This window comes from Ambystoma mexicanum, chromosome 11 (genome assembly GCF_040938575.1).
Source record: "Ambystoma mexicanum isolate Mex_15411 chromosome 11, UKY_AmexF1_1, whole genome shotgun sequence".
Lineage (NCBI taxonomy): Eukaryota > Metazoa > Chordata > Amphibia > Caudata > Ambystomatidae > Ambystoma > Ambystoma mexicanum.
In genome coordinates, this window is record NC_090934.1 from 264,912,731 (window position 1) to 264,935,084 (window position 22,354).

General features: G+C 45.3%; 1 protein-coding gene across 5 annotated transcripts in view; it reads right to left on the reverse strand.

Moving 5' to 3' along the window:
• L3MBTL3 (L3MBTL histone methyl-lysine binding protein 3) overlaps positions 1–22,354 on the reverse strand; it is a 1,294,236-nt gene that overhangs the window by 70,866 nt on the left and 1,201,016 nt on the right. For all 5 annotated transcript variants that reach the window (XM_069622999.1, XM_069623001.1, XM_069623000.1 and 2 more), the window contains one exon: positions 3,074–3,240. In XM_069622999.1, coding sequence (XP_069479100.1) covers positions 3,074–3,240 — 167 coding nt within the window. The remainder of the gene's footprint in view (positions 1–3,073; positions 3,241–22,354) is intronic.

A 22,354-nucleotide genomic window follows, 5' to 3' on the forward strand; every position in this document is an offset into this window, starting at 1 on the left:
CTAGGGAAGGATGCTTAAGCCAGGTTCCACCACCAAAGGTCAGGTCAGAGTGAGTTATAGACAAGACTAAGGGAGACTTGGGGGGAAAAGCAACTGTTAAATAGACTTACCCCTTAGCTCAGAATTCTCCGGATACCATGGTTGGAAGTTCCAGACTTGTTCTTCTGCTCTTGTTCCTACCGCAATGGCAGTCTAATAGACACTTTGTTTCACATAATTGAGGTTCTTTCGGTTGCAGTGCACAGGAATTGGTTCCAGAGAGATTCCACTTGAAGACCCAAACTAAGACAAGTGAAGACCTCTGTGGGAGAGACAGCCATGGGACACCTCAGGGACCCAAAGAAGACAAGATCCAACGAAGTTCACCAATGTCGGTCGGCAACAGGAGATTGCACATTGGTGAACACATGAGCAGACTCGGCACAGCTTCCCTTGGAGTGAGAAAAACACAGGAGTAGGCGGCTTGTGGCTCAGGCTGAAGATCTGCCAAGTTCCAAAGCTCTACTCAGAACGACAGCTGCAGCAAGGCAGCCCAGGAGAGAGCTGGTCAGTCCACCGGTTGGTCCAGGGACACTTTTGAAAGGCTCAGCAGGCACAAATCATCAAGTAGGTGTTGAGACTGGTTGTTCCCAATGGTCCAGGGGTCGAAGCACCAAAAAAGGCCTTCTTAAGATCAGGACAAAGGAACAGGGCTTCAACGGGGCAACACTGGAGTTGATGATGATCAGCAGCAGGGGTTGTATTTGTATCGTCAGTGGGCTTCTTGTATTACTAGAAGTCTACATTCCAACTGTGATCTGATGAACAGTTGCAGGAGCATCTTCATATCCAACATTTATGCTGAGAGCAAGCCTACCAATGGTAAGGATCTGCACCATGCAAACAGCCAGTGGTTTCCAATCCTGGACAACCAGTGGTCATCACATCTGCCCACCAACCGTCTTTCTAGCAACAAAGTTTGTGGATTGGCTCTAGACAGACCCAGCCCCTTTCTCTGAGAGTGACACAGAGAGTGTCTCACACACACACAACCCCCCGCCCCCAGCCAGGGAAAGCCACCGTTTTCCCTGGGAAAGGGAGTTCCATATAAGGCATTTCCTGACCTGAGATGGCAGGAAGAAAGCCAAAGAACAATATGGTCAAAGGCCAGGCGAAAGCACTCATGGCATGGTCATTTTAGGGTGCTAGCCACCATTAGTAGCCATCCCTCTGAAATGCAAAATTGAACGAGCAAAATAACACAAAAACTGTTGCAGCTACCGCCAGCTTGTCTTAGGCACATATGAAAATTAACCAAAATGCCATTATATGAAAAAATATAAGGATACAAAGCATCCTAACTGCACATCACTGTAAGGTGATGTGCGTTATTGTAACAATTCAAGAATTCATAAAGAGAGACAGTCTCTCAGTACTGACAGTGTTCGGGTCTAGTCAGTTTCCCCATACGAATGAGCAAAACAAGCAAGGGTTGTGAAGCAGAAGGCTTTACTTACCTCCAAAAAGTCAGGACAGGGTTCAAAACAAGCAAAAAGAAGGATGTCCCATAGAGGGAAAGATGCGAAAGAAAATCTTTCCTAACAGAAATCATGACATTGCATTCTGGGAACTATACTGAAAGCACAAAAGTGGCCAAGATATACTGTTGCGATACAGAAAGCTATTAAAGTGCATACTGAGGAAGGGACTGAACTCTCCAAAGAATTGCCAAGAGATTTTTAATGAAAAGAAGTTTCAATCTGGAAACAAGATTAAGGCATTCTTAGCGCAGAGAGATAGGGGTCATTACATTAATGGCTACATTCACTCATAAGAGCAACATGTCCATTTTGCATTCCATCAATTTCTACAATTTAAAACAAACCTTGCAATAAGACCCACACAATTTGTTGTTAGAGCCAATCAATCGTCAAGTTTGCCACAATAAACCCATTTCCCCTTGAGCGAGAAAGTCAAAGCCACTAGAGCCTTGATCAAGCATCGGTTTGGCTATGAAAGCAGCTTTTCCTCACAACCTTGCAATATGTTTGGAATACAACAGTATGCTTGGTTTGAAAATTCAACAGTTAGATGCACAGCTTTACCAAAATCGGTTAAACTGAAACATGTAAATGTTGTTTCTTATTGCTGTGGTGCCCAGGAAAGCATCCACAGAGTATAGACTCGAAGATTGAGATATTCCTTCAGACTGTCAGGGTCCAAGAGAATCTAAGCAGACAACCAACACACTGTCTTTCCTTTGTTTCCAAATAATCCCAGCTATAGATACCTAAAGCAGAGTGGAGGGTGTGTTAAACTCACTCAAGACTTGCATGTCAATTTTGTATTCCCTCCATGGAAAGGCTCTGCACTGACTGCCTTACTGGTTGCTTTCAGTTCCTTCTGAGCTAACAGAACAATAGGAGTGAATACATTCCATAGCACCCCATTGAATCTAATCAACCAACTTGTACATTATTCACTATGCATATTTGATGAACCCAGCAAAAGTGCTCTCAGAGGCTTATAAGGAAGCAGATAGAGGCATCAGCCATTTTGGGGAAATAAAATCTGTATCAATACTCATTCAATTCAATCTGGGTTGAGCAACCTTCAATCAAGTCATGCAATAATAATTAAATTAGAGGGCCAATTTATTTTCTGAAGCACATTCAGTTTTCACATTTGTTATTAAGTAAAAAGGAATACACTTATGGAGAAGCCAAAAATAAAATTCAAGAGGTAGCTCTATTTCCTACAGCTGGCTGTGCTTTATTATGGTATTCTTTGCTTATTTATCCACTTTAGTTTCTGAATGTTAGTTATGTTTTAGATATCTATTAATATTGTATCCTCTTAATTCCTATTTTCATTGTTTGATCAGCGCTCCACATGCCTGCGAGACAAGGTTCATGATTTTCGAATACAAACTACGTTTGTTAATGCGACTTCTTGCTTCTTAGCATCGATATGCAGGTATTAAGAGTACTAACCACCAACCGCAGAGCATATTTTTTAAGGAATCCATGTAACAAGGAGAAAAGATTTGTATTCTCCTGATCACATGAAACACAACAGTACTATACCCACTCACCTCATCCACTGTCCACTTGGCCACATTCTTTGCAGTGAACCCAGAGACCTCAGGGAGAAGTTTGCAATGTTGCTCCCAGCAGAGGTGGACGCGATGTGTTGGGTTGGAAGACAGGGAAGACATGAAGACTGACTGGTGCAGGCCCTGTTGCAAACTGAACTCTGTGTCTGGAGGGGGTAACAAACAGTGGTAGATCAAGATTGGAAAGAAAAGCGCAGAGGAAACAGTTTGCATCAAGCACCATTGTTTAAGAGGTTTAAGTCCATGATCCCACATAGCATCAACAGCAGCCAAACTGAAGGCTAGGGGGATAGTTCAAGGCCACAATGATCTATGAGCAACAATCATAAGCACCTTGATTACACAATGTACATAAAATGGTCATTGAGAGGCACAGATGAGCGGGGTTACATCAACATCTGTACTGTACAGGATACGAAGGGGTGGGCTGGAGTAATGTATCAGCTGTCAGCCAAGAGTGATTCTGCATACCATTGGTAAGATGCCATGACTGTCGTCCCAGTTATGTGTCAGACACTGTGCACTACTACTGCACAACTGCATAAGCTACCACAAAGAACATCACTGGGCATCATGGGGCTGGTCTCGGACTTGCTGAGCATCTCTATAGAAAGGGGAATGTGCAGAGGATTTTGGCTGCATTTTACCCTTTACTCTGCTTCACAATCCTTAATGTTCCTTCGCGTGACCAAACCAAAATAGCATTTATTTTGTACTTGATGATTTCCCATACTTGTAACCACAAAATAAAGGGCCACCCTGTTGTAACAAAATACATATGTTGTATCTCTTTCCATTAAAACAGGCACTTACAAGTCTCTCGAGAATGTGTTGTGCCTCCAGTGTTAGGGGAGATGTCCTAAAGTCCTACCGACAGTAAGACTTTAGTAAGCTATCCCAGTGGTTTGTAGATCTCCAACTCTTAGTATCAGTCTGTACTAACTCAGGACCTTGGTAGAGTGGCAGAGCAGTCAGGCTGATCTTAAGAGGAAGATGTGAGCTGTAGATAAATACACAAACTAATTGGATATGCACACCAAAGAAAAACGTACACTTATAATTTATTTAAAATGATATATTTACACCAGAATCACTTTAAATACCTTATATGTTTACACTAGAACACTTTATTTTATAATACACTTCAAAGGACACTTTCACTTTTGTGTTTGGTCGCGGTTACATTTGTTGGAACGTTAGAAAGGGAAAAGACAATGCTATCATATTATCAGTAATTAAGTGCAAAACACATGCAAGAAAGTAACTTAAAGGAAGGAAAAGGGTTAAAGTAACACTATTCTGGTTTAAGGTATTAGAGAGGGTTTCTTCGCACAGCAAGTCATTTAAGCCCAAAAACACAACCCTTGCTAAAGGTAGTTCGGAGAGGGCTCAAAGTCTTGACAAGCAGCAGAATACGAAGAGTACCTGTGGTTTTCTTCAATTCTCTAGTGTCATAGAAGAACAAGTTACTTACCAACTGTAACGTTCTTTCGATTGGATGTTCCTCCCACGTATTGTCATCTTAGATATTCGTACCTTTCAGCTTTGCTGTTTTGGAATTTTCTTTTCACCAGAGGGCGCTGTGCTCGACGTTGCAGCGTCGATGTCCCTCGAGGGCTGCCATCGAGCGTCGACGTCAACCATAGTATAAAGAGCTTGAGCCGTGCCCGTTGGCTTCAGTTCTGTTTTACGATATGTTGAAGCGCATCAGGTGACCAGGCATTCATTGACCTCCAGCCCTTAAGGAATTCAGAGAGCAACTAGCGTAAACTGTACGGCGGGGTAGGTTGGGAGGGTCGATGAGGAATACGTGGGAGGAACATCCAATAGAAAATACCTTGCAGTTGGTAAATAACTTGTTCTTTGAATGAATTGTGTCCTCCCACGTATTCCCCATCTTAAATAGGCTTCCAAAGCAGTATGAATTCGGAGGAGGGAGTACCAGAAATGTATTCATGAACCGTGTGAAGGATGGCTTTTGCAAAAAGACCACCTTGAGATGATGTTGAGTCCAAGCATTAGTGCTGCAGGATGGTGTGCATTGACGACCAGGTGGCTGCTGCACAAATATCTTGCACCGGGACACCCCTCTGAAGAGCCGTTGAAGTCTCCATGTCCCTAGTTGAATGGGCCCTTAGTCCATCTGGAGGCTCTTTACCAGCCAATTTATAGTATTCAGTAATTGCCAAGAGTATACATCTGGACAGTATCTGCTTTGTTACCGCTAAACCCAATTTATGTCCAGTATACCCGACAAAGAGTTGGTCACTTTGTCGAAATTTAGCCAATCTGGAGATATAGAAACTGAGCCCTTTTCGGGTCAAGTGTGTGTAGCCTTTCTTCCTCCTTACTTGCATGCGGAGGAGGATAGAAAGAAGGTAAGGTAATTTTATGTGACAGGTGGAAGTCAGACTATTTTTGGTTAAAAAAAGGTTTTAGTTTAGTTTATTTATAATGCGCACCAGACCCAGGGGCATCAGGGCGCAGGATACAAGGATATGTTCAGCTTGGTTACATGGGTACATGGAATGCATAGGCAGCAATAAGAATAAGAGATACATTAGCATAGATACAATGTAAATTACATGAGCAACTAGATACTAAAGTGATCATAGTACATCAGAAGGGGTGTCCAAGGGGACTAACACATGATAAGGAATCAGTATGCATGAAGGGTATGATCAGGATGATTACTTATCGTTTTCTTTTAGCCAGTTGGTTAGATTCTGTCTGAATTTAGAGAAGGACTGGTGTTCTGATACCAGGAGGTAGAGAGTTCCACAATTGCGCAGCCTTGACTGGGAAGCTGTGTCCCCCGATTGTGGAGAGTTTGAAGCGTGGTACTTGGAGGCAATTAGAGTTGGCTGTTCTGGTCGGTCAGAGAGGTTTTTCCATAGATTCTATCAGTAAGGTATGGCGGTGCTCTATTATTAAGGCACTTGTATGTGAGGGAGGCAAGTTTAAGTTGGATTTTATCAAAGGTAGATAGCCATTTGTGTTTTCTTCTAGTAGAGGAAATATGTTCATTTCTGTTGATCTTAAGTGCTGCTCTCAAGGCATTGTTCTGTAAAATCTGTATTTTATGGATAATCTTTTTGTTCGCATCAATGTAGAGCGCATTACAGTAATCCAATTTCGAGAGTATGAGGGCTCTAGCGAGAATAAGGCAGCTGTCAGTGGAGAGGAATTGTTTAATAGCTCTGATTAGTTTGCACGTGTATGCAGTAGCAGAGGCTAGCGAGTTGACTTGTTTAGTGAAATTCAAGGTGGCGTCTAGATAGAAACCTAGGGTCTTCACTTCCTTTGCTACTTTTATGTTATTTCCATCAATGGTGAAGTTGGCATAATCCCGGCTAAGTTTGGATAGGTGGGTCGAGGTGCCTAAAATAATAAGCTCAGTTTTGTCATTGTTCAGCCATAGTCCATGGCTGAACGTTGCCATAGATTCTATTCACCAAAGCCAGATCCACGATGTAATCTCCAGTAGGAGGAAGGAGGATTTGGGTAACGTCTGCATAGTTTGTTAGGCAATACCCAAATGGTCGATTTTGTCAAAGAGGGGCTTGGTGAATACATTGTAGAGTGTTGGTGACACACAAAAACCCTGAGGTACACCACAGGTTATGGGGATAGGGACTGCTGAGGCCGATGGTGAAAAGACTCATGGTCCTATTGCTCAAGAATGACTCGATCCAAGTTATAGCCTCCTTAGAGAAATGAGCTGCGGAGTATAGGTGGCTGCATAAGACTTTGTGGTCAACCAAGTCAAATGCAGCCGAGAGGTCTAGTAGGAGGAGTAAGGCTGATTGGCCCTCATCTCTGAACTCATCTATTTGGGGCTTGAGGTCAATTAGAGCTGTCTCCGTGCCATGTTGGTGACGGCATCCGGATTGGCGAGAACCTAGTAGGAGACTAGATTCCAGGAAGTTCTGTATTTGAATGTAGGCTACTTTATCTAGAATTTTTAAAAGAAATGGCACTGTCGTGATGGGTCTGAAGTTCGTAGGTATGGCAAGGTCAAGGGTTTGCTTCTTGCGTATAGGTAGTACCCAAGATTCTTTCAGATTGTTCAGGACAGTACCGGTGGTGAATGAGGAGTTGATGAGTTTAGTTATGAAAGGTGCAAGTTCTCTCGCAGCGTCCTTGATAAGTTGTGCCGGGCATTGGTCAACCTTGCAATTGGACGGTTTAAGTCCCAGTATGACCTTCTCCACCTCAATGACAGAAACTTTAGAAAAGCTAAAGCAAGTAACTTTGTCCCTATGGAAAATGGTGTGAGGAGGCTTACAAGAGAGTGCCTGCAACTCACTCACCCTGCGGGCTGATGTAATTGCCACTAGCAGAATTGTCTTCAAAGTGAGGAACCTTAACAGGCAAGAATGTAATGGCTCAAAAGGGACACATGTGAGACATTTTAGAACTAAATTTAAATCCCAGATGGGAACCTGAAAGGGTGTTGGAGGGTACACATTTGTGAGCCCTTTCAGAAAATGAATAACTAAGGGCATTTTGAATGAAGACACTTCTTCTGAGGAGCGCTTAAAAATAGATGGCGCTGCTAAATATCTTTTTATTGTACCAACTTGGAGCCCCAAATTGGCCAAGTGTAAAAGGAAAGAAAGTACTGTAGGAGTATTACATCAGAATGGATCCACATTCTTATCTCTGCACCAGTTACTGAACTTGTTCCAACGACACCGGTACAAGGATTTTGTTGCTGGCCTTATGGCCGAAAGCAAAATCTTCATTACGTCATCCGGGAGGACCCAATCCTTAGATCTCAGCCTTTCTTTTTTTAAATGTATTTATTTATATAGTTGCAAAAAACAACTTTACATTAATTTAATACAAATTAAATCTGAATATAAAGAATAAAACATTTTTAAAAAATCAAGAGACACATTATTCATAATACAATAAAATCTTAAACCTAAAATCTAATAAAACCTAAAAACCTAAAACCTTTGAACATTTTTTCAACTTAATTCATCAAAAAAGGAGAAAAGGGGAAAGAAAAATATATATACATATAGACAATATATCCTATACTACATGGATAAAATCTGTTTAAACTGTCTATGTTTTTCCTACACATATCAAGATTTATACAATTTCTAGGTTCAAGGCTTTTAAAAATGCTATTGCATTAATTCGCTGGGTAGATATTTGCCCGTGAAAAATATGTTGCCAAAGAGATTCTGCATTGACATTTTTATACATTTTAAATGTTGCACCCAAATGATGTATTCGTTGAGGGATAAGAGCTTCACTTGTCACTAAGAGATTTCTCAATGTTTCCTTGTTAATCGTACTCTTACAGAAACGACAATTGGCTGCATCGGAATTTATCATTTTACGTTTTGCCTGGACTTCTTTGGTAAGCCATAAATTAAAGCGTAACCGCATAAAGTCTTCTCGGTGTTGAGGCGATGGTGATTTCTTAAGATACATTTCAGGCACACTATATTTTTTGTGTTCAAATGGTTGAACTGCAAAGTCAAGGTATTCTAAGCACCTCTCTCTTGTTTTTATCCAATCATTTAGAAGAACAAGTTACTCTCTTACCTGGTAATGTTCTTTCGATGGGATGGTCCAACATAACTTGTTCTTTGAGGGGATTAGGTCCTCCGACGTATTCCATATCTATGACAGACTCCCAAAGCAGTACCAAGGAGGGAATATAGAAATGTAGAATGCCCAATCAAATTGCAGAGTAAAGGACCGCCTTGCCAAAGGATAGAATCTAGGGAGTAGTGTCGTACAAAAGTATGGACCGAAGCCCAAGTGGCTGCGTCACAGATGTTACGAATAGGAACACCCCTCTGTAGGGCAGTAGAGGCAGCCATACCCCTAGTAGAATGGGCCCGTAAGCCTACCAGAGGGTCCTTACCAGTCAAGTGGTGACATTCAGAAATTGCCAAGATAATCCATCTAGACAAAGTCTGCTTAGTAACAGCTTGTCCCAAACGCCTTCCAGCGTAACCTATAAAGAGCTGATCAACCACTCTGACCCGGGACATGCGTGAAATGTAGAAACTTAAAGCTCTCCTAGGATCTAACCTATGGAGCCTCTCCTCGTTCTTACCAGGATGCGGAGGAAGATAAAATCCCGGAAGAATGACCTTCTGGCTTAAATGAAATTCCCACACCACTTTCGGAAGAAAGGAAGGAAGAACTCTAAGGACAACCCTGTCCTTATGAAACTCAGTGAAGGGTGGCTTAACTGAAAGTGCCTGTAACTCACTCACTCACTCTCCGAGCGGAAGTGACCGCAACTAACAAAACAGTTTTAAGGGTTAACAGTCTCAAAGGACAAGAATGTAAAGGCTCAAATGGAGCACCCATTAGAAACTTGAGAACAAGGTTCAAATCCCAACTGGGCACCTGGAAAAGTGACGGAGGGAACACATTAGTGAGCCCTTTCAGAAACTGAGAAATTAAAGGGATTTTAAAATAAGAACACTCCTCAGACAAGCGCTTAAATATGGACAGCACCGCCAGGTAATCTTTAATGGTACCCACTTGCAGGCCCTTGTGAGCTAAAGAAAGCAAAAAAGACAAAACCACCGGAATGTCACATGAAAAAGGATCCACAGTCGCAGAACTTTCTCCAACGGCAACGGTACAGGGACTTTGTTGCCAGCCGTCTGGCCGAAAGCAACAACTCCATCACGTCTTCAGGGAGGCCCCAATCCTTATACCTCAACCTTTCAGAAGTCAAGCGTGAAGGTTGAGGGAGCTGACCTCTGGATGGAGAACATGACCCCCCTACCGTGAGAGCAGATTGTCTCGGTAGGGAAGACGACATGGAGGGCAGATGGACAAGTCGAGAAGGTCCGGGTACCACGCCCTCCGGGCCCATACTGGAGCAATGAAGATCATTCGGGAACCGAACCTCCGTAACCTCCGCAGCACTTGCTTGATGACAGTGACTGGTGGAAACGCATACAGCTGTGGAAAGGACCACTCCACCACAAACGCGTCTCATAAGGCTTCTCTTGGAGGAAATTCCCGCAAGCAGAACCTTTCGCACTTCCGGTTGACACTGGAGGCGAAGAGATCCACTTGAGGGGTCCCCCAAAGGGCGAAGATCTCCAGGAGAATCTCCTGAGCCAACTCCCACTCGTGAGAGATCGCGCTCTGCCTGCTCAGAGCGTCCGCCGTTTAGTTTTCATCTCCGGCAAGATGAACTGCCGGGATCGAAATATCCTGCTGGATGGCCCAGAACCAGAGCTGCATCGCCTCCCTGCACAGAGGAAGTGACCCTGCCCCCCCCCCTTTTTGCTTTGGTAGTGCATGGCCACCGTGTTGTCCGTCGGAATCAGGACATTCTTTCCTCGCACAGACAGCAGAAAAGCCTGACGGCCCTCAGCTCCAACAGATTTATATGGAGACCAACGACCGCTGACTTGTCAACTCGTTGGAATGAGCTCCCCATCCCGTGAGGGATGCGTCCGTCACAATCGTCACCTCCGGCCAGGGTAGCCAAAATGGAGCCCCCCCCTCATCAGAGTGCCTTCGTCGGCCCACCACAGAAGGTCCTGAGCGACCGAGGGCAGCCTGTGGAGGACTGTGACCACTGCATCTTGAGTGCCCATTGCAGAGATCTCATCTGCAACCTGGCCTCTGGCACCAGAAGAATGCAGGATGCCATGAGGCCGAGCACCCTCAAGAACTCGAACGCCGGGAGACTCTAGGCATGTTGAAACTTGTGTACCATCTGCTGAAAGTGATGAGCCCTCACCTGGGGAGGAAAACACTGTCCCAGGGATGTGTCGAGCACTGCTCCGATGTACTGGAGCCGCTGAGTTGACGTCCAGTGGGACTTCTTTAAGTTGAGGGAGAAGCCCAGCTTGTGAAGGGAGTGGCAGGTGACGGACAGATGATCCAGGACTTGCTCGGGAGAGCGCCCCCTGATCACCCAATCGTCCAGGTAGGGGTAGACGTGAATCCCCCCTTTCCTGAGATACGCTACCACCACCACCACGAGCTTGGTGAAAACCCTCAGGGCGGAGGTCAATCCGAATGGCAGGACCAGAAACTGAAAGTGCGAGTCCCCAACCGCAAACCTCAGGTACTTCTTGAGCTTGGGATGGATCGGCACATGAAAGTAAGCGTCCTTGAGGTCGAGAGACACCAACCAGTCGTGAAGTTGAAGGGCCTGGAGGACTTTAGAAAGAGTAACCATCTTGAACTTGTCCTTCCTGAGGAGCTTGTTCAAACCGTGCAAGTCCATGAAGTGTCTCAATCCCCCATCTTTCTTCGAAATCAAAAAATAAGGGGAATACCATCCCTTGTTCCTCTCTGCGACAGGCACCAGTTCTAGGGCGCCTTTCTCCAGCAGGGCTTGTATTTCCTGCGTAAGGAGTGGATCCGGCCTCTTTAAAGAGAGATTCCCTGGTGGATTGTTGTGAGGCCTCTGCCAGACAGGAAGACAGTACCCGTGGGCTACGATCTCCAGAACCCACACATCTGAAGTAATGGCACACCATTCTACAAGATGCTGCGCCAGCCTTCCCCCCCCAACCGGCGAACTATGGGACATGGCCTCATGACTGAGCTCCTCCGATCCTTCATTCACCTCAGAAATATCATCCAGAGGCTGGAATGAGGGCACAGAATAAGGGACAAAGACATTTTTAGCCTTAGCCATAGCCTTTCTAGGGGGTTCCACCGTGCCACGGGGTACCTCCGACAACACAGCCTCGAAAGGCATCGAGGGCGTCGATGGAATCGGTGTCGACGTCGAGCGTGGCGCTGACAGCTTCGACACAGTCCTCGAGGGCGGAGCCCCGAACGTGTCCTTCGACAGCCTGGGCGCCGATAGCGTCGACGGCTTCCTCGGAGGCAGAGCCTCAGGAGAGTGCCTCGACGACCTCTGCGCCAAAGGCGTCCACGTCTTCTTCTTCGTAGACTTCACAGGCTCTGACGGTCTCGAGGGCGTCGAGGACCGGGACCTGGAACGGGCATGTCTAGAGCGACCATCCTTGTCTGACCGGGACCTCGAAGGTGCCCGGTGATCACGATGACCGCTCGAGCCCGAAGGCGTGCGAGTGGTGTCTCTAGCACGGTCACGGCCGGCGTGTTTCGACGGCACAGACGGACCGGAGCCCTGCGACTGAAAAATCGCCATCATCTCCTGCCGAAATGAACCCCATCCGGCAGGAGTGGAATGCTTGTTGGGACAAGCAACCCGCCGACAGGCGGAGTCCTCGGACGAGGACGGGGAAGGCGACCGGTGCCGGCGCTTCCGTGAGTGCCTCGAAGAGGCAGAGGAATGGCGGGACCTACTCCGGGACTGAGACCCCCCGGACCGACGACGATGCGCAGAGTCGCCCCTCGAACTGTCAGTCGAAAGCCCAGTGGATCTCGACTTCCGAGGCTTGGCCACCTTACCAACAGAAAGCTTCTTCTTACTCTCCCGCAAGGCATTCGACGTAATCGACTGTCAGTCTACACAATCATCCGTGTCGTGGTCCTCACCGAGGCACAAGAGGCAGGCGTTGTGCGAGTCCGTCAACGACATCTTTGACCCGTAGTCCCGACACTTCTTAAAACCTGGCCGCGGGGTAGAAGAAGGCGAAGACATCATGGATCTTCACAAACGAACAGGTTCGAGGAACTGAAAGAATAGACACCAGAAGAACTGAGGCGCCCTGAGATCTCCGAAGCAAACAAGTTCGTGGAAAAAACGGAACTGAGGCTACGGGCATCATGCGTCCTACTTATAACATCCGGTGACGTCGGCTCGACAGAGGCCCTCGAGGACAGCATATCGACGTCATTGACGCAGGACGCAGACGACAAAAGATTTTCCGAAGCAGCACAGCTGTGGTGATTACTGTCATAGATATGGAATACGGCGGAGGACCCAATCCCCTCGAAACAATATTGTTTTAACTCCAACAGGATTCTCAATTAGGTCATCTGTTGTTACTTCAGTATCTGATAAGATTTGTCGGGCCTTAGATCTCCATTTTGTTACAAATGGGTCATCTGCTTCACATATATATTAAGCTAAGATTCCTAGCATTGACAGAGTTTGACGAGCCATTACACACTTCCTAAATACAGCCATCAGATTCCAAAGTATCTGGTATTTAAAGAGATAAGTCCTAGTTCGAATCTGATCCACGAACCAGGTACACAATTAGGTAGGAGTAGTAATCAATGCCAATATTTTGCTTCCAATCTATTCCATACTGATTCTGCTATTATTTTTTTGATTTCTGCACCATAAATCAGTATGGGGGTGTTTTTTGGATAAAGAAGCCCAGAATAGGATTCATTGTAAATTTACCATATTTACTTTGCATCAAGAGTGCTTGAGAAATGGACATATTTAATTTTGATTCAAGGCGACTACAATGTACTTTTTCATCATCCCACTGCTAGGGTTACCCCCAAATACACATATTGGGATACACGTTTTAGTGGTGTTTGTTGTAAAGACAATTTGTAACTCTTTAATGGGGCTCTCTTCTTTATTTTACACACCATTGTCTTTGTTTTATCTAAGTTTATAGCGAGGCATTTGTGTTCAACATACCCTTGAAAGGTAGTCAACAAGGCTTGTAGTCCTTGAGGAGTTTTTGACATTTAAAACTAAATCATCAGTGTATAGTAAAGCACTAACAGGTCTGCAGGCTACTTTAGGTGGATCAGCTGTTATATTTTGGAAATCTCATGGTATGTCAGAAATTAAAGTTGACGCAAGGATATAACCCTCTTTGAGTCCCTGACAGGTGCAATACAAGGTGTCAGGTCACCCGCCAAATTGGTTCTTACTTGGATTTTAGTGTCCGTATGTAATTCACTAATCAGCTCAATCAAATATGGGGGGGGCCAGCCTTCACTTATCAGTTTTTTGTACAAGAGTTCTCTTAAAACTGAGTCAAACGCAGCCGTCAGATCTACAAACGTCAAGTATATTACTTATCCCTTGGAAATGTGATGTTCAATAATTGCCTTAATGGTTAGGGGGTCGATAGCTTTACCCATACCGGGTATAACACCGGTTTGGAAGGGATCTCTCTGAGAATTTGCACTTGCCCATGCATTAAAGTCTCTAAACACAAATCTCGAGAATATTTTGACAAGGGCATCAAGAAGGGTAATCGGCCTGTAGTTCGCCGGACAGGACGGATCAACCTTCTTGAAAATAGGAACCACCACTGACTTTTTCCACAACTCTGGAAAGACACTCCCACTCGGTACTCGCTGGCAGATCTTGAGCCAAATTTTTGACCACATAAGTGGATGCTGCTTAAACATATAATTTGTCAATCCATCTGGGCCAGGGGCCCTTGAACTACTAGATTTCATAATATAATAGTAAATATCTTCTTCTGATATTTCCAGACCTTTAAATTTATTGAAATCTGTCACCATATTATTAAGGAGAGGAGTGTCGTTCTGAGTCTTTGGGCATTCATACATTTTAGAAAAATACGAGATCCACTCATATTGGCGCACTCCATTAATCTTTGCTGGTAACAGTCTAGCATGAACAGCCACATTCAGCAAGGCCCACATTTCTTCGGTGTTGAGTGGATGGCCTTTAGCATGGACTCACCATCCTTTTGATAAAGTTTTGATTTGTACATGCAAAGCCAGTTTTTATATTTACACTTTAAATTACGAATCGTATCTACCCGCTTCTGTGGAGGTAACAGAAAGGCAGCTTTTTTTAGCCTTACGGAGTGTGGATTTTCGCATTTGAATTTCTCGACGAAAAATGTGTTGTGTCTTGCAATAGACATAATTGCTCCCAGAAGTGTATGGAACCCATAATCTTACAGTAGACAAGATTTCCTTGTTTAAGAATTTGATCTGTTTTCACTGGTATTGATATCCTGGAGGCCTGGTATATCTTTAAAGATGGCCAAACCCGAGGCTTGGTTGAGATCATAAGAAGGAAAGGGAGCAGGTCTCCATTTGAATATGACACAGTGATTAAAATTTTGTGTGTCAATATGAGGAGGTTTGATCTTTTCTCCATGGGAACGTGAGACAAACGCCGGTTTCTCTTTTGTAGCGTCATCCTTTCTATGTGCACGCAGGTCTTGCAACGGAGTAGCTAAGGTCGAAAGCATCTGGCCATATTTGCTCATCTGTATTTGTTGAACCCTTAAAAAAATCATCTAATGATGAATATCCTTCCTTGTATATGTGGCGAAATATCTCCAATTGAGCTTGTTTGAGCAGACTTGTTAGGAACAGCCTCTTGACTTCGTCCAAATATGTTTTTGGGACCAGCATTGTCATTATTAGCATGATCTCTGTTGACAGGTCGCTCAATTTGGAGCGGAGTGCTCTGTTTATTAGTATCTGTGGATGGTTCAGCAGCACCCACCGGCAGAAATGCTATTAGATCATCTAGAGGAGGATGATGATGATGATCTCTTACTTCAGAATTCTTTTTCCGAGGAGGTGATTTTAGACTGACATTTAGCCACTTATTTATATTTATTTAGAATCTTTTGATAAGTATCTACTCGAGGCACAGTCTTTATAGTGACTTGTTTCAGAACGTTTGTGACATTGGTTTTGCCATTTTAGCACATGAAGACTTCACGATCGGGAGCCCATTACTTTTTTCTCTAGAGAGTTTTTCTTAGAGGAAAACATATAAAAAATGTTTGAAGTATTATCGGTTCCTTTAGTCAAGTCGCTTCCATTATTTTTTAGAACATGATCGGCAGATTGTGCGGTTAAGTCCACAATCTGTTCTGTTTCTCCAGCAATTGGAGGTTTCCCCCTCCAATTTGAGACTTAATTTTGTGATCAGACACCTGTGTAGCGAAAGCGGCCTTTAAATCACTTTCGTCCACATGTGATCCCTTGTCCCTGGTCTCGGCAGACAAACTAACAGCCTTAGTTGAAGCATCTTCAAATAAGGTATAATCTCTCAATTCAAATGTTTTATTAATTCTAGCCATCCTGATTACAATTTTATCAATCTGTTTTGTTTGCATAGTTAGCTTATTACTAAAGTCTCAAAATGTTTCATTAGAGACATCATAGCAATATTTACTGCGTTCAATGTTACTTCAACCAGGGACAGGTGGCCTGCGTGATTAGTTTTGGGAGTAAAATCCGTTTGTGGTTTTCGTGGGGTGGGCTGTATATATGATACAGAAAGATCTGATCTTGTATGTATGGAATGATCGAACATGCTATGCAACATGTTCGCAGTAACTCGTGGGCACGGCGGTTGTTCTGCTATTGGTGAGAAACACGCCGGAACCCCGACCGATTCATTAATCTGATCACTCGCGCCTTGGCCACACGAAACATGTGGGGCATGGTCAACATTCAACGTCTCCAACTCATGATTTTTCGCACACTCTTCATTGCTATTATGAGGTATTTCAAAGATAATATCCTCAATAAGCGGTAACACAGAGGGTAAATGCTCAGGCATCAGTCGCCTTCAAAACCCCCTCCAGCGGCTCAGGTGCCTCTACAACCTCACCAATTGGCAAAGCACCAGAAACCAGTTGTGTATCAGTAAGTGAAACATTTACTGATGTTCGTAGCTGCACAGCACTGTCCGGAATAATAATGGGGGATTGATTACTCTCTGACAGGGGCTGGGATGGGCGAGAGGCAGGCTATCAGTCTGTGTCAGCTCTCAGTGACACAAAGTTTTAAACAGAAAGCATACAGTCTGTATGACCACACTAGTTTTTTTCACAAAAGCACAAAGTCTGCAGAACCTGCAAGCAAATGAATAATAAAACAGGTTCAGCAAATGGTTCAGCCGACAGTCACCATTCCTTTGGTATTATAGTGTAAGTGTCCATACCATAGGCGAAGAATGTTGATTTCTAGCAGGGTGAGTCAGCCACAACAGCCCTTATCCAAAGCACTGTCCCCGTGTCAGCTCTCAGTGACAAAAAGTTTTAAACAGAAAGCACAAAGTCTGTATGACCACACTCATTTTTTTCACAAAAGCACAAAGTCTGTAGAACCGTAGGTGAAGAACGTTGATTTCTAGCAGGGTGAGTCAGCCACAACAGCCCTTATCCAAAGCACTTTCCCAAATGCGCGCCAATTCCCATATCTCAGCCTTTTAGAAACCATGCGTGAAGGCTGAGTGTCTTGACCTCTGGATGGAGAACCAGACCTTACTCTTGCGAGAGAAGATCCTCTCTTTGTGGAAGACGTATTGGAGGGAAGGTGGACATGTCCAGAAGGTCCGGGTACCATGTCCTCCTGGCCCAATCCAGGCCAATTAGGATCATGGATTTCCTGAACTTTCTCAACCTCCTGGTTACATGAGGAATCACAGGAACTGGAGGAAATGCGTATAGGAGTGGAAATGCCCAGCCCACCACAAACGCGTCCCCTAGAGCTACTCTCGGAGGAAATCCCGTGAGCAGTACAGTTTGCACTTCCTGTTGACACCGGTCGCAAACAGATCCACTTGAGGGGTTCCACAATGGGCAAAGATCTCTTGAAGGACTTCCTCAGCTAGTTCCCATTCGTGAGAAACTATGTTCTGCCTGCTCAGAGCGTCCGCCGCCGTGTTCTACTCTTCGGCTAGGTGAATTGCCGATAGATTCTTTCTTGCATTGCTCAGAACCAGAGCTGCATTGCCTCTCTGCACAGTGGTAGTGACCCTACATCGCCTCTCTTGTTGAGGTAGTACATGGCCACTGTGTTGTCCGTCATTATCAGGACATTCTTTCCCCGTATAGAGGGCAGAAAGGCTTTCAGCGCCAATCCGATTGCCCTCAGCTCCAAAAGGGTGATATGTAGTTTGGACTCCGATGGAGACCAACGACCGCTGACTGTCAGATGATTGGTATGAGCTCCCCACCCCGTGAGTGAGGCGTCCGTCACTTCTGTTATCCCGGCCATGGTTGCCAAAAAGATTCTCCCTTGAGGATATTTTCCTTGCAAGCCCACCATAGAAGATCTTCAGCCATTCTGGCTGGGACTTGCAGAAGATCTGACATATACCCCGAAAAGAATTGCAACCATTGAGTCCTGAGGGACCAGTGAAGGGATCTCATTCTCAATCTGGCCTCTGGCGCCTGAAAAATGCAGGCTGCCATGAGGCCGAGCAACCTCAGAAAATCGAAAGCCGGCAGATGCTGGGCATTCTGGAACTTTGTTACCATCTGCATAATGTGGTGAGCTCTCTCCTCGGGAGGTGAGGCTTTGCCCGAGGAAGTATCCAGGACTGCTCCGATGAATTGGAGCTTTTGGAGTGGAATCATTTGTAACTTCTTGTAATTGATGAAGAAGCCCAGTCTGTGCAAGAAGTGACAGGTCATGATCAGATGTTCCTGGGCTCGTTCGGGTGAACTTGCCAATATTAGCCAATTGTCCAGGTAAGGGTAGATGTGAATCCCCCCTCTCCTGAGACTCGCTGCCACCACAGCCATCAGCCTGTTGAAAACCCTCAGGAGAAGGTCAGCCCAAATGGCAGAACTCAAAACTGATAATGAGAACCGCCAATTGCGAACCTCAGGTACTTTCTGCGAAAATGAGGTGAGTACCAACCCTTGTTCCTCTACGCTACAGGTACATGTTCTATTACACTTTTCTCTCGCAGGGTTACAATCTCCTGCACAAGGAGTGGGTCTGGAATTTTGATAGAGCCGGCTCCCAGTAAATGGTCCTGAGACCTTTGTTGAAACGGAAGACAGTAACTATGGGCCACTGTTTCTAGTGCCCAGGCATCTGAAGTAAGGCCCGCCATTCGTTCAGGTACAGAGTGATACTGTCTCCCACCGGGGTCTTGTGGGTCAAGGCCTCTGAGTGGCTTTGCAGCAGCTGCAGTAGCGGCTGAGGGGACAGTTGCCGCTGCTGGTGCTGATCTAACACTCTTTCCTCTTCCACCAGGAGGACATTTTCTTTGTTGTCCTTGTTGATTGGCCTGTCCTTTCCCTCTCCCAAATGAGGAGTAGAATTGAAAATGACAGTTCCTCCAGGAAGATGACCCTGAGTAGGAGTGTTGTTGAGGCTGTTTTATAGAGGCGCCAAGTGATTTAGCCGCCGCTTTTGAGGTCTGCAGCTTTTCTAAACTTTCGTCCGTCTTGCTGCCAAACAACTTAAAGCCATCAAAATGCATATTGAGTCATCTGAATTGAACATCCGGTGCAAAACCTGACTTCCACAGCCAAGCAAATCTGTGCAGCACTGTGCTAGATGCCATGGACCTGCTTATGCTGTTAGCAGTGTCCAATCCTGATTAGAGGCATTCCCCCATAGCCTCCTTTCCATCTTTGACGATTGCAAGGAAACATTCCCGTTCCTCGCCTTCAGGAATGTGTTCAGCCACTGCTGTCATACAATCCCACAGGGTGTGAGTGAACCTTGCAAGGGTGCAAGTCACATTTGTTGATTTTAAGGCCATTCTGACTGAAGAAAAAACATTCCGGGTCCAGGCATCAATCCTTTTGTCGTCGCTATCCGGGGGGATCGAAGGGTAGGCCGAATGCCTAGTAGATGTGGCCGCCTGCACCACTAAGCTCTCAGGCGAGGGATGTTTTGCTAGGTATTCTGGGTCAGAAGAGGAAGGCCTGTACTTCTCTACACATTTTTTATTTGCAGCTGGGCCAGAATCTGGGGTCCCATGTGGCCATGACCCTTTTTTGTAATGCTTTATAAAAGGGGAGGACAGGGTCCTTTTGAGGGCCCTCATTAAGGAAGTCCGTCATGTCATCTTGATCAAAATGAGGGGAACTAGATTTCCATTCCATAAACTCATTGACTCTATTCACCAAATTTCTGTATCGAGAGTCTGCATGGTCTGCAGGGATGGGTCTATCAAAATCTACTTCAGGAGAAGTATCCAGGCCACTGGCTGTTTGTAGGCATTCATACAGGTCAGTCATCTTAGTTCTAGGGTCTATTAATTCTTCAGGGACATCTCTAGTCCCAAATTTCACTCCAACAGGAGTAATATCCTCTTCAGAGGAATTCTCCTCATAAATGGACGACATAGACCTGAAAAAGTCTCGTCTAGGTTGAGGTTGGTATATCTTTCCGGGTGACTCAATAGGCATCGACCTCGGCTTCGACAAAGGTGTCGATTTTGGCACCGGAATTAAAGTTGGCCTCGACAATGGCGTTGAAGGCGTCAATGTCATCGTCCCTGGCTTCGACAACGTCGAAGGAGCCTTCGATACAGTCGTAAATGCCATCTTCGAAGTCTGCTTGCAGAGCGCTTTCGACAGATGTGTCGAAGAATCCTTCGACATCGACTTCAATAAAGGGTGGATTCCCTGCGCCATCTTATTATTCGTCACCTCCGATTTATGCACCGGTAGGTCTGATTTTTCTTTACAAGGTGTCTGGGAAATTTCTTCCGACGACACCCTTGATGAATTTTCATCAGATTTTGCGCATCTGGTCTTTGAGCTCCCCCTGTTACTTTTGGAGAGAGTCTCCATGCAGCTATTTCGAGGGGGGCTGAGCTGCGTTCTCGAAAATGTTCATCATAGAAGCCCTAAAGGCCTCCCATTTTTTGGGTGAATCATGTTTTGAAGGGTATGAGATGAGCCTTCTGTCAGCTGATGAGGAAGACGACGGAGATCCGTGTCGTCTTTTCTACGATTTTTTTAGACGAATAACAGGAAGATTTCCTCAAACGACTTCTTGATCTCGATTTCCTTGACCTACGCCGGGATTTTTCACTCGATTCTCTCGATTCTTTTTCGAAGAAGACTTCGAGGATTCCTCCCCCACCGTCCAATTTACCTCTACGTTCCTTATGAGCCTTGTTGGTCATAGCCTGACAGGAACCGCACTCGTCGAACCGATGGTCCGGGCCCAAACACCAGAGGCAATTTCAATGGGGGTCAGTGATCGACATCTTCTTCCCGCATTTCTGACATTTCTTAAAGCCAGTTTTGGGTGTGGAAGGATTTAACCAGGAAGACATTGCAGTAAAACTGAAGCGCCGTTTTCGTGACACGAAGCAGTAGCTATCGGAAAAACGGAACTGAAGCCAACGGGCGCGGCTCAAGCCCTTTATACTACGGATGTCGTTGACGCTCAACGGCAACCCTCGAGGGACATCGACTCTGCGACCTCGAACAGAGCGCCCTCTAGTGAAAAATGTTTTCCGAAGCAGCATAGCTCGAAGATACGGATATCTAAGATGAGGAATACGTGGGAGGACACAATCCATTCGAAGCAGCAAGTTAACAACTAATTATGGAGACCCTATTAAGCACTTGATAAAGGGACAGAAGCAGCGGCTTGAGTCGGAGGTAAGAGGGGTTTGCCCTGGACACCTCTACGTGCACTCCAACGCTCTGGAGCGACTTTCTTGAATTAGGTAAGCAATACCTTTTTCCCCACAGTACCTTAAATTAGAAGAAAATGTTTGTGCTGGATTCCCGCGATGTTGCAGCTCTGGGCCCGAACTCCGGATTCCTTGGTCTGAGGATAGAAGGCCGGACAATGGACGGGATCTCTCAGCAGCAATCTTGAGAGTGGACCTGAGGCATGACTTTCAACAACTTCTTGGTTCACTCTGCGGTTTTGGCACCTTTTCTGCAGCACCAACAAAGGAAGTGGATCGCCCGGTCAATCTTCTTCACTTCCTGAAGTCCCGTGCTCTGATGAGGGGGTCTGGGCAAGTTGGATCGGATCTCTGGAGTGTCCTTACGGGTTCTGCAAAGATTTGGACAGGTTTGGCCTTTCCATGACGAAGCACTCAAAATGGGCAGCAGGTCTCCTGGTATTGGGGTTCTGCATCTCTGGAAATCCCTAGCACCTCAGGAGATGGTTCAATTCAAAGTTAGTCTTGGGACTGGTTGTGTCCACCAGCCAAAGGGAAGGAGTCATCCTCTTCGGCGCTCCTCTGTCGCACAGAAAACGGGATCAGAACAGTAGTGTTAGCTTCACAGTGTTGCAAAGGGTCTGCAGGCGTCTAGTCGTCTACTTTGGTTACTTCAGCTTCCAGTAGTTGACTTGCTTTTCACTCCAGAAGCCGCACCTTTTATGCAGTTCCAGCACACACTCCTATGCAATATCTCTCAGCATTATACAGAAAAGGGAGTTTGGCTGTCCAATCCATTTCCGTATATTTGTTTGAAAGCAATTTTACCAAAGGAGAAGTGGCCAAATTTATCTAACCGAAAATGGTAGGTAAAGTTGTATATCTGTAGTGCATAATAGGTGGGGGGTGGGGTAAGGGTATACAGGGGGCTGCAGGGGATCTCCGCCCGCATTATATTAAAAAACAAAAATAGAAAAAGTAAAAAGTTAATTTCGTTTTTTGGTTAAATAAAT